The sequence below is a fragment of the Eschrichtius robustus genome, chromosome 14 (assembly GCF_028021215.1).
Source record: "Eschrichtius robustus isolate mEscRob2 chromosome 14, mEscRob2.pri, whole genome shotgun sequence".
Classification (NCBI taxonomy): domain Eukaryota; kingdom Metazoa; phylum Chordata; class Mammalia; order Artiodactyla; family Eschrichtiidae; genus Eschrichtius; species Eschrichtius robustus.
The window spans coordinates 23,186,340-23,199,459 of NC_090837.1; the positions used below are offsets into that span (position 1 = coordinate 23,186,340).

The following is a 13,120-nucleotide window of genomic DNA, read 5'->3' on the forward strand; positions in this document are numbered from 1 at the left end:
ATACAGTTTTTATACATTAAAAAAAAACTTATCTTACCACTTTTATTTATCAAATGAGTGTACAACTGCTAACCAGACCTTCTGATTAGTGAGTATGGACAAATGAGACGTAATTACAGCCCAAAGCAGAGAAGTTTGACATTAAAATTTTTTTAATTTACGTCAAGTGAAATGGACTTTTTGTGTGTATATCTTTACACATGCATAGATGCAAACATAGATGCATTTACATGTATATACACATATGTATTTAATATTGACATTTACTTATCTATAACCTGTATAGATTTATGTAACCATCACCACAATCATAATTGTGATACATTTGACAAAGTGAGGAAACTGAGGTTATGTGGCTTTGAAATCCAGGTCTCTTTATCCTTAGCTCAGTATTTTCTGTGTTATTCCACATCAGCTTCCTTCCCCATAAATACTTTCTGGGCCATTCAAGCTGGCCTGTTCATCATTCCTTTTCATTCCATGTACCTATCTTTCATTCCATGCACCTTTGTTTAGGACAAACCTTCTGCCTAAAATACCCTCTACTCACAGAAAAAAGTACAAAGACTTGTCTAAGTCCTACCCTTTCTTTAAGAAATCAGGTTCTGTTTTTATGAAGCTTTCTGATTACCCTTGATAATCACTCCCTTTTCCAAACTCTTATAACATATACAGTATTTGAGCTTGCATTATAATTTATCTTTTTTATATGTATAGTCTCTTCCCTATATACTACAAATGGAAATTTGATCTTTTACCTCTTAATCCTTCCGTTTCATTTTTATTTAGTAAAAATTTGTACAAATGAAGATTTCCTTTTCTTTTGAAAATCTTCCAGGTGTTTCCCTTGGTCCTCTAACTGTGGCAATGTTCTCTCTTCTTTCTACTATCGTGTAGCTTTAGAGGCTCTATTGGATGACTCTTTTTTTGAACTTAGCCGTGGTTGCAATGGTTAAAAAAATCACCAGCTGAAAAGTAGAATCTTTGCTGGCCATCAGTCATTTTGTGCCATCTGTGTCTGAACACTCTTCCTGTGTTTTGGGAACTCCCTGTCTTTTACTTCTGCCTCCTTGCCTTCCACTATAAAAGTTGAAAACATCAGATCCTAACTTTCTCATCCTCCTTTGCAACTGAGACTCCACCTTTGAATTAGGAGCTAAAGGCTGAAAGAAGAAAGGATATACAGAATTTGTTCCAGTGGTGGCAGGTGGCAATAGTGACATCTGTTTTCCAAGGGTGACATTTAGTAGTGGTGGAGGCAGAATTACAAGCTGCAGTGTCCTGTGTTTACTTGCAGTGGTGATGTTGCCTTCACCAGGAAGCTTTTGTGACATGATTTTGACTGTGGGTCTGGAGGCCTGGTTTTCCACCCTTTATTTATTTATTTGTTTTTGGCTGTGTTGGGTCTTCATTTCTGTGCAAGGGCCACTCAGTAGCCACTCAGTGCATTTCTTCTCTGCTTAAAATCAGCCGGAATTGACTTCTTGTGTGAACAAGAATTTTGCCTAGTATGGTATCAGAGAGCCTGGACTTAGATCCCTGCAATAGGTTCTTGGCTTTGTCCCAAGCTATCTGACCTTGCGTGAATACTCAATACTTAAATACTCAGATTCTTCATTTCTAAAATAATGGTATTGGGCTTCCCTGGTGGCGCAGTGGTTAAGAATACGCCTGCCAATGCAGGGGACACGGGTTCAAGCCCTGGTCCGGGAAGATCCCACATGCCGCGGAGCAACTAAGCCCGTGCGCTACAACTACTGAGCCTGCGCTCTAGAGCCCGTGAGCCACAACTACTGAGCCCATGCACCACAACTACTGAAGCCCGCACGCCTAGAGCCTGTGCTCCGCAACAAGAGAAGCCACCGCAGTGAGAAACCCTCACACCACAACAAAGAGTAGCCCCCATTCGCCACAACTAGAGAAAGCCCACGCACAGCAACGAAGACCCAACACAGCCAAAAAAATAAATAAATAAAAATAAATAAATTTAATAAATAAATAAAATAAGGGTGTTTTCAAGGTCTTTTCAGCTCTAAAATTCTGTTATTTTTGCTTCTGCTAATTGGCCAGTGGGATGCTAATGTGTGATCATCACTGGCTGCCAAATCCATCAGTGGGTACCACCAAAATTCTGCTCACAGTTATTTCAGTATGACATTGTTCTTTTCCTGTTCTAGCAATTCCTGGGTTCTTGTGCCTGTATTTAACCCTATTGGTTAGCAAGCGTTTACTGGTACTGTGTACTGCTTGCATCTTGACAGGTGTAAAAATGTTCTTTGTTCTCTGTTTAGTGATCTGATTGAAGGGAAAAATGCTTTAGGCACCAGTAGGTTTCGAGGTTTCCGTGGTAATGTTGATTCAGATGAGAGCTCCTTAGTGGCAAGTGGAGATTTGAAGTCATAAATTGTAAAAATTACATTTTAATGCAGTACTGTTGGCTGAGAGATTCACAGTTTAAAGAGACCAACCTTTCAATAGTTTTTTTTTTCACATAGGCACAGTGGAACAACTAATGTGAAACAGTTTTTCAGGAAAGTTAACAACAAAAGTGTTACAAGTGCTACCTCATTGTAAGGTTATAGTCATTAGCTCTGCTACAGTCTTTTAAAAAAAAAAAAAGAGGAGGAAGAAGGAGCTTAGAGGTCATCCACTTTGAAACCTAGCTTCAAAAGGAAAGAATCTCCCTGTGGCTTCCTGACCCCTAATCTGTGTCCTTTCCATAACATGAAAATAAAATGAGATAAACATTAATTTTGTCTTTCATCTTACCTTAGTAAACTCAGACGATTTCTTTTTTCTTCTTGATATGCACGGAAACCAAAAATTTCATGTGATTTGCTTTATTGTGATATTTGCTCTGTTGCAGTGGTCTGGAAGCAGACCCACAGCATCTCTGAGGTCTGCCTGTATACAGTAGGGGTGGGACTTGAGTGATGTGCCTGTGATATTTTGAGAGGGCAGGAGGTCAGAGAAGGGAGAACCATTCAGGGAAAGTGCTGGGTCCTGATCAAAGAAAGACCAGAAGAGAGGACGTGTGTGGCGTATGCATGTGAAAGTGATGTAAGGAAATTACTGGAAAGACATTGGTGTTACCCAGTCGTATGAATGAGTGGACAGTGAGGGTGGTGCTAGATTGAAAGGTTGAAGAGTTTGTACCTGAAACAGGCCATAAAAAGGTATGATAAACATTTGTTTCTAGAGCGTATTGGAAAAGATTGTTTTGTGTATAATCCTACATTCTCTTATTTTCTTTTGTTTTTCTTCAGACTCCCTCGAGCCCACTTATCAACAGCTTCAGAAAATGAAACTGGACAAGAGTCCCTTTGTGGTCGTGTCTGTGGTTGGGCAAGAACTCCTGACAGCTGGCCATCATGGGGCCTCTGTGGTTGTCTTAGAAGCTGCTCTGAAGATTGGCACCTGCAGCCTCAAACTAAGAGGTTCCGTTTTCTCTGCGCTGAGCAGTGCTTACTGGTCTCTCGGAAACACAGAGAAGAGCACTGGATACATGCAGCAGGACTTGGATGTAGCCAAGACCTTAGGTAGAGTTATGCTTTTCTCCTTTATTTCAGTACAGAAAGGAATTGAAGAAAGCTGATTAACCTGACGTGAATGGGAGTAATATGTGCAATGAAAAGTGATTGTACCTCGGGAACATTCTTAGTTTTAGAGTACTTAGGTCTTTAGGACTTTTCATTTAACAAGGTATCAAGCTCCCAAAAGGCCAAAAGATATGGATTAACATATTCATTGCCTCCTCAGAGATACGGGCTCACAGATTTACTATCTCAAATGATAGATTTGTGGGTGAATCTTTCACCTTAATTTTCATTTTTGCCTACATTAGAATGCACCATCATTTTGTTGGAGGAAATAGTGCAGTGCAGTGGTTAAGACTGTGGACTATGGAGCCAGACTGCTGAGTTTAGAATTCTGGCTCTGCCACTTAACTAGCTGTGTGACCTTCGGCAAGTTGCCTAATCTCTGTGCTGCTGTTTCCTCATTTTAAAAAAAATGTGGTTTATGATAATCATCACAGTGATTATTCAAGGACTTGCAGGACTGCAGTAAGAGAAGAGATATGGTGAGTCTGCCATCAGCATACTTGTAAAGAAGCAACATATTATGGTAGGTGTGGAGTAAAGTGACTGAACCAACAAGCTGATGGTTGTTCAGAAACAAAGCAATGACCTCTCATTTCCAGAACACTTATGTCCCTGACTGCAGTTGTATGTTATAACATCAATAACAGTTGTCCAGAGATTTAACTTCTAGGACCATAACTTCCCACATAACTTCCCACATAGAGTCTTTTAGAAGAAGAAAAGAAGGCAAGTGAAATCTTAGCTAGTAAATCTGTGCCTCTTGAAGTAAGATGGCCATTATATATTATAAATAATGCTGTAACTTAGATAAATTTTATCTTTTTTTTTTTTTTTTAACCCAATTCAGGTGACCAGACAGGAGAATGCCGAGCTCATGGGAATCTGGGCTCTGCATTCTTCTCCAAAGGAAATTACCGGGAGGCTCTCACTAACCACAGGCATCAGTTGGTGCTTGCCATGAAACTCAAGGATCGAGAGGTAGGAAGTTTACCTGCAGATCAAAACCAGTTTTTTTGAAACATGGGGTCTTTTTTTGCTGCTCAAAATGTTCTAGGTATCTTAAAATATTACTTTCAGGAGTTGATAATCATTGCTTCTAACTTTCATCAACAATGAGGTGTTGAACATCTATCACATACAGGACTTGGGGATATAGAGGTAAATGAGACATGGTCTCTGACCTCAGGATCTAACAGCTTGGTCAGATACATTGTTCTTATTCTCTTCAAATGTGCTATGGATATATGTAAAATTAGCAAAAAGCTATATCATTATGACATATTCATTAAATTAAAGAAGCACACATTATGCTTTATCTGAGATGGAGTATTATTGCTGTGAATCCTTCACATTGTTTCTTTGGTGGATTTTTAACTCTGGTGGTAGAAGCATGTTAAGTCTCACTGACAGACCTGAATCGTAATGATAGAGAAATATCATCCTAGTCTTTTCTAGATAAATGAAATGAAATATTCTCAGAAACTTGATATCCAGTAGATGCAACTTGATGGTGCCTGCAGAGTGGAAAGAGGGTGGGGTTTGGTAGGAGACAGACCCAGATTTGAATCCCTGCTTCAGTTCTTCCTGGCTCGGGGATCTTGGGGAAGTTATTATTTAACTTCTCTTTGCCTCTTACATCTTATTCAGAAAATGATGATTCTGTTTATTCCATACACAGTTGTGATAGGATTATAAATAATACATGTAAAGTACCTAGCATGGTACCTGGAATTCCATAAATGGTAGTAGTAATATAATATTATAAATAAGAATGAAGTTAATAGCAGAGGCAACAGTAAATTTATGAATTAATCTATGTGTTGGGAAATATGTTTAGTTACATTTACATCTCAGAATGTCACTGTAGGACGTTATGGAGATTAACTATATTATTTAAATGACCCAGCATCTTCATGTCTCTAGAACACAGTCAGGCACTAGAAAGGAATTGGGAAAGAAAAAAACCTTTACTTCAGTGGCATGCTGGAATCTCCCCTTGGGAAAGCTGGACTCCTAGAAAGTCTCTCTCATCCATGGGTATCAGAAAAAAGCCTTTGAAAGCTCCAAGGGCGGTGAATTTGGGGCAATTTTCTTCTCAAGAGAGTTGCCTAAGCACTTTTCTCTTTACCTATTTACTCTTAGTTTACAAACATTTCTTATAAGCCAGATTATCTGATTTCTTGATGTTAAGAGAATGAAAAGAGGGCTCAGATTTCTAGAGGCAGATATACTGATGGCATTAAGAAGTGAGAGCCAGGTTTAAGAACTAAAACAGCATCAGTATCTAGATAGAGCCATTTAGTGTAGGGACATATAGCTATAAATATGTCAAGAGCTGAATTTATACCCCATTTTCCTAACCTTTGAGGTGTATATATTAGCTCGATTACTGGATAAGCTAGAAAGACTTTTAATTAGGGACATAGGGTTGTGATAGGTATTAAAAAGGAGAACACTCAATCGCTGCCAAGATTCTGGAATTCCAGAGGAAACAGAGACTGATATAGAGCTGAGGAAGCTTTGTGAAACAGGTAGAAATCAAGCTGGCCCCCAAGTGAGATGCAGAAATTGCCATATGGGGTTCTAAAACCTGGTCAGCAGATACGTCATGTTTTGCTGAGTGATAAGATAGTTTATTCCTTTAGCAAAGAACAGATATTTTCCACCATCCTATTATATATATTATATATATAGTCACAGATTCTTGGTTTTTTTTAAAATTGAGTTTTGAACTTTATTTATTTATTTATTTATTTTTGCTACGTTGGGTCTTCGTTGCGGCATGCAGGCTTTCTCTAGCTGCACGCAGGCTTTCTCTAGCTGCAGCAAGTGGGGACTACTCTTCATTGTGGTGCTCGGGCTTCTCATTGCGGTGACTTCTCTTGTTGTGGAGCATGGGCTCTAGGTGCACAGGCTTCAGCAGTGTGGCACGTGGGCTCAGTAGTTGTGGTGCACGGGCCCAGTTGCCCCGTGGCATGTGGGATCTTCCAGGTCCAGGGCTTGAACCCGCGTCCCCTGCATCGGCAGGTGGATTCTTAACCACTGCGCCACCAGGGAAGTCCCCATGGTTTTTTTAAAAGGTGATATTTATTAGTTTTATCTAATTACATAAGAAATACATGAAAATAACCAACTGTAAGCTTACCATCCTATTAATATTTTGGGTATAATCTTTTGATCATATATGCAGTTATAATTGTTCATATGTATTCACACAAGAATTGAAATCCTATTATATACTGTTTTAACTTGTTTTTTCATTAATATTTTCAACTTATTTTTTTTTAACATCTTTATTGGAGTATAATTGCTTTAGAGTATTGTGTTAGTTTCTGCTGTATAAGAAAGTGAATCAGCTATATGCATATGTATATCCCCGTATCCCCTCCCTCTTGCATCTCCCTCCCACCCTCCTTATCCCACCCTTCTAGGTGATCGCAAAGCACCAAGCTGATCTCCCTGTGCCATGCAGCTGCTTCCCACTAGCTATCTATTTTACTTTTGGTAGTGTATGTACGTCAGTGCTACTCTCTCACTTCGTCGCAGCTTACCCTTCCCCCTCCCCGTGTCCTCAAGTCCATTCTCTACGTCTGTGTCTTTATTCCTGTCCTGCCCCTAGGTTCACCTTTTTTTTTTTTAGATTCCATATATATGTGTTAGCATATGGTATTTGTTTATCTCTTTCTGATTTATTTCACTCTGTATGACAGACTCTAGGTCCATCCACCTCACTAAAAATAACTCAATTTCGTTTCTTTTTATGGCTGAGTAATATTCCATTGTATATATGTGCCACATCTTCTTTATCCATTCATCTGTCGATGGACACTTAGGTTGCTTCCATGTCCTGGCTATTGTAAATAGTGCTGCAATGAACATTGTGGGACATGACTCTTTTTGAATTATGGTTTTCTCAGGGCATATGCCCAATAGTGGGATTGCTGGGTCGTATGGTAGTTCTATTTCTAGTTTTTTAAGGAACCTCCACACTATTTTCCATAGTGACTGTATCAATTTACATTCCCACCAACAGTGCAAGAGGATTCCCTTTTCTCCACACCTTCTCCAGCATTTATTGTTTGTAGATTTTAATTTTTTTAATTATTTTTAATTTTTTAACATTTTTATTAGAGTATAATTGCTTTACAATGGTGTGTCAGTTTCTGCTTTATAACAAAGTGAATCAGTTATACATATACATATGTCCCCATATCTCTTCCCTCTTGCATCTCCCTCCCTCCCACCCTCCCCATCCCACCCCTCTAGGTGGTCACAAAGCACCGAGCTGATCTCCCTGTGCTATGTGGCTGCTTCCCACTAGCTATCTATTTTACGTTTGGTAGTGTATATATGTCAGTGCTACTCTCTCACTTTGTCCCAGCTTACCCTTCCCCCTCCCCGTATCCTCAAGTCCATTCTCTAGTAGGTCTGCATCTTTATTCCCGTCTTGCCCCTAGGTTCTTCGAACCATTTTCTTTTCTTTTTTTTTTTTTTTTAGGTTCCATATATATGTGTTAGCATACGGTAATTGTTTTTCTCTTTCTGACTTACTTCACTCTGTATGACAGACTCTAGGTCCATCCACCTCACTACAAATAACTCAATTTCGTTTCTTTTTATGGCTGAGTAATATTCCATTGTATATATGTGCCACATCTTCTTTATCCATTCATCTGTCGATGGATACTTAGGTTGCTTCCATGTCCTGGCTATTGTAAATAGAGCTGCAATGAACATTTTGGTACATGACTCTTTTTGAATTATGGTTTTCTCAGGGTATATGCCCAGTAGTGGCATTGCTGGGTCGTATGGTAGTTCTATTTTTAGTTTTTTAAGGAACCTCCATACTGTTCTCCATAGTGGCTGTATCAATTTACATTCCCACCAACAGTGCAAGAGGGTTCCCTTTTCTCCACACCCTCTCCAGCATTTATTGTTTGTAGATTTTTTGATGATGGCCATTCTGACCAGTGTGAGATGATATCTCATTGTAGTTTTGGTTTGCATTTCTCTAATGATTAATGATGTTGAGCATTCTTTCATGTGTTTGTTGGCAATCTGTATATCTTCTTTGGAGAAATGTCTATTTAGGTCATCTGCCCATTTTTGGACTGGGTTGTTTATTTTTTTGATATTGAGCTTCATGAGCTGCTTGTATATTTTGGAGATTAATCCTTTGTCAGTTGCTTCATTTGCAAATATTTTCTCCCATTCTGAGGGTTGTCTTTTGGTCTTGTTTATGGTTTCCTTTGCTGTGCAAAAGCTTTTAAGTTTCCTTAGGTCCCATTTGTTTATTTTTGTTTTTATTTCCATTTCTCTAGGATGTGGGTCAAAAAGGATCTTGCTGTGATTTATGTCATAGAGTGTTCTGCCTATGTTTTCCTCTAAGAGTTTGATAGTGTCTGGCTTTACTTTTAGATCTCTAATCCCTTTTGAGTTTATTTTTGTGTATGGTGTTAGGGAGTGTTCTAATTTCATTCTTTTACATGTAGCTGTCCAGTTTTCCCAGCATCAATTATTGAAGAGGCTGTCTTTTCTCCATTGTATATTCTTGCCTCCTTTATCAAAGATAAGGTGACTATGTGTGTGTGGGTTTATCTCTGGGCTTTCTATCCTGTTCCATTGATCTATATTTCTGTTTTTGTGCCTGTACCATACTGTCTTGATTACTGTAGCTTTGTAGGATAGTCTGAAGTCCGGGAGCCTGATTCCTCCAGCTCCGTTTTACTTTCTCAAGATTGTTTTGGCTATTCGGGGTCTTTTGTGTTTCCATACAAATTGTGCAATTTTTTGTTCTAGTTCTGTGAAAAATGCCATTGGTAGTTTGATAGGGATTGCATTGAATCTGTAGATTGCTTTGGATAGTATAGTCATTTTCACAATGTTGATTCTTCCAACCCAAGAACATAGTGTATCTCTCCATCTGTTGGTATCATCTTTAATTTCTTTCCTCAGTGTCTTACAGTTTTCTGCATACAGGTCTTTTGTCTCCTTAGGTAGGTTTATTCCTAGGTATTTTATTCATTTTGTTGCAATGGTAAATGGGAGTGTTTCCTTAATTTCTCTTTCAGATTTTTCATCATTAGTATATAGGAGTGCAAGAGATTTCTCTGCATTAATTTTGTATCCTGCTACTTTACCAAATTCATTGATTAGCTCTAGTAGTTTTCTGGTAGTATCTTTAGCATTCTGTATGTATAGTATCATGTCATCTGTAAACAGTGACAGTTTTACTCCTTTTCCGATTTGGATTCCTTTTATTTCTTTTTCTTCTCTGATTGCCGTAGCTAAAACTTCCAAAACTATGTTGAATAATAGTGGTGAGAGTGGGCAACCTTGTCTTGTTCCTGCTCTTAGAGGAAATGGTTTCAGTTTTTCACCATTGAGAATGATGTTGGCTGTGGGTTTGTCATATATGGCCTTTATTATGTTGAGGTAGGTTCCCTCTATGCCTACTTTCTGGAGAGTTTTTATCATAAATGGGTGTTGAATTTTGTCAAAAGCTTGTTCTGCATCTATTGAGATTATCATATGGTTTTTATCTTTCACTTTGTTAATATGGTGTTTCATATTGATTGGTTTGCGTTTATTGAAGAATCCTTGCATTCCTGAGATAAACCCCACTTGATCATGGTGTATGATCCTTTTAATGTGCTGTTGGATTCTGTTTGACAGTATTTTGTTGAGGATATTTGCATCTATGTTCATCAGTGATATTGGCCTGTAGTTTTCTTTCTTTGTGACATCTTTGTCTGGTTTTGGTATCAGGGTGATGGTGGCCTCGTAGAATGAGTTTGGGAGTGTTCCTCCCTCTGCTATATTTTGGAAGAGTTTGAGAAGGATAGGTGTTAGCTCTTCTCTAAATGTTTGATAGAATTCACCTGTGAAGCCATCTGGTCCTGGGCTTTTGTTTGTTGGAAGATTTTTAATCACAGTTTCAATTTCAGTGCTTGGGATTGGTCTGTTCATATTTTCTATTTCTTCCTGGTTCAGTCTCGGCAGGTTGTGCATTTCTAAGAATCTGTCCATTTCTTCCAGGTTGTCCATTTTATTGGCATAGAGTTGCTTGTAGTAATCTCTCATGATCGTTTGTATTTCTGCAGTGTCAGTGGTTACTTCTCCTTTTTCATTTCTAATTCTGTTGATTTGAGTCTTCTCCCTTTTTTTCTTGATGAGTCTGGCTAATGGTTTATCAATTTTGTTTATCTTCTCAGAGAACCAGCTTTTAGTTTTATTGATCTTTGCTATTGTTTCCTTCATTTCTTTTTCATTTATTTCTGATCTGATCTTTATGATTTGTTTCCTTCTGCTAACTTTGGGGTTTTTTTTGTTCTTCTTTCTCTAATTGCTTTAGGTGTAAGGTTAGGTTGTTTATTTGAGACTTTTCTTGTTTCTTGAGGTAGGATTGTGTTGCTATAAACTTCCCTCTTAGAACTGCTTTTGCTGCATCACGTAGGTTTTGGGCCGTCATGTTTTCATTGTCATTTGTTTCTAGGTATTTTTTTATTTCCTCTTTGATTTCTTCAGTGATCTCTTGGTTATTTAGTAGTGTATTGTTTGGCCTCCATGTGTTTGTATTTTTTACAGATTTTTTCCTGTAATTGATATCTAGTCTCATAGCGTTGTGGTCGGAAAAGATACCTGATACGATTTCAGTTTTCTTAAATTCACTAAGGCTTGATTTGTGACCCAAGATATGATCTATCCTGGAGAATGTTCCATGAGAACTGGAGAAGAAAGTGTATTCTGTTGTTTTTGGATGGAATGTCCTATAAATATCAATTAAATCCATCTTGTCTAATGTGTCATTTAAAGCTTGTGTTTCCTTATTTATTTTCATTTTGAATGATCTGTCCATTGGTGAAAGTGGGGTGTTAAAGTCCCCTAGTATGATTGTGTTACTCTCGATTTCCCCTTTTATGGCTGTTAGCATTTACCTTATGTATTGAGGTGCTCCTATGTTGGATGCATAAATATTTACAATTGTTATATCTTCTTCTTGGATTGATCCCTTGATCATTATGTAGTGTCCTTCTTTATCTCTTGTAATAGTCTTTTAAAGTCTATTTTGTCTGATATGAGAAGTGCTACTCCAGCTTTCTTCTGGTTTCCATTTGCATGGAATATCTTTTTCCATCCCCTCCCTTTCAGTCTGTATGTGTCCCTAAGTCTGAAGTGGGTCCCTTGTAGACAGCATATATATGAGTCTTGTTTTTGTATCCCTTCAGCCAGTCTGTGTCTTTTGGTTGGAGCATTTAATCCATTTACATTTAAGGTAATTATCGATATGTATGTTCCTATTACCATTTTCTTAATTGTTTTGGGTTTGGTTTTGTAGGTCTTTCCCTTCTGTTGTGTTTCCTGCCTAGAGAAGTTCCTTTAGCATTTGTTGTAAAGCTGGTTTGGTGGTGCTGAATTCTCTTAACTTTTGCTTATCTGTAAAAGTTTTAATTTCTCCGTTGAATCTGAATGAGATCCTTGCTGGGTAGAGTAATCTTGGTTGTAGGTTTTCCCCTTTCATCACTTTAAATATGTCCTCCCACTCCCTTCTGGCTTGCAGAGTTTCTGCTGAAAGATCAGCTGTTAACCTTATGGGGATTCCATTGTATGCTATTTGTTGCTTTTCCCTTGCTGCTTTTAATATTTTTTCTTTGTATTTAATTTTTGATAGTTTGATTCATATGTGTCTTGGCATGCTTCTCCTTGGATTTATCCTGTATGGGACTCTCTGTGCTTCCTGGACTTGATTGACTAGTTCCTTTCCCATATTGGGGAAGTTTTCAACTATAATTTCTTTAGATATTTTCTCAGTCCCTTTCTTTTTCTCTTCTTCTTCTGGGACCCCTATAATTCGAATGTTGGTGTGTTTAATGTTGTCCCAGAGGTCTCTGAGACTGTCCTCAATTCTTTTCGTTCTTTTTTCTTTATTCTGCTCCCTGGCAGTTATTTCCACCATTTTATCTTCCAGCTCACTTATCTGTTCTTCTGCCTCAGTTATTCCATTATTGATTCCTTCTGGAGTATTTTTAGTTTCAGTAATTGTGTTGTTCATCACTGTTTGTTTGCTCTTTAGTTCTTCTAGATCCTTGTTAAATGTTTCTTGTATTTACTCCATTCTGTTTCTGAGATTTTGGATCATCTTTACTGTAATTAGTCTGAATTTTTTTTCAGGTAGGTTGCCTATTTCATCTTCATTTATTTGATCTTTTAGGTAGGTTTAGGTAGGTTTATGTAGGTTTTTACCTCGCTCCTTCTTCTGTAACATATTTTTTTTGTCGTTTCTTTTTTTTTGTTTGTTTTTGATGGGTGGTGCTGTATTCCTGTCTTACTGGTTGTTTGACCTGAGACATCCAGCACTGGAATTTGCAGGCAGTTGGATAGAGCTGGGTCTTGGTGCTGAGATGAGGACCTCCAGGAGGCCTCACTCTGACTGATATTCCCTGGGGTCTGAGGTTCTCTGTTAGTCCAGGGGTTTGGACTCGGAGCTCCCACCACAGGAGCTCAGGCCCGACCTCCAG

General features: G+C 38.3%; 1 protein-coding gene across 3 annotated transcripts in view; it reads left to right on the plus strand.

The window, feature by feature from the left end:
- Positions 1 to 13,120, plus strand: part of TTC28 (tetratricopeptide repeat domain 28) — a 587,442-nt gene that overhangs the window by 294,442 nt on the left and 279,880 nt on the right. For all 3 annotated transcript variants that reach the window (XM_068563682.1, XM_068563683.1, XM_068563684.1), the window contains 2 exons: positions 3,267 to 3,539; positions 4,450 to 4,580. In XM_068563682.1, the coding sequence (XP_068419783.1) occupies positions 3,267 to 3,539; positions 4,450 to 4,580 (404 nt within the window). The remainder of the gene's footprint in view (positions 1 to 3,266; positions 3,540 to 4,449; positions 4,581 to 13,120) is intronic.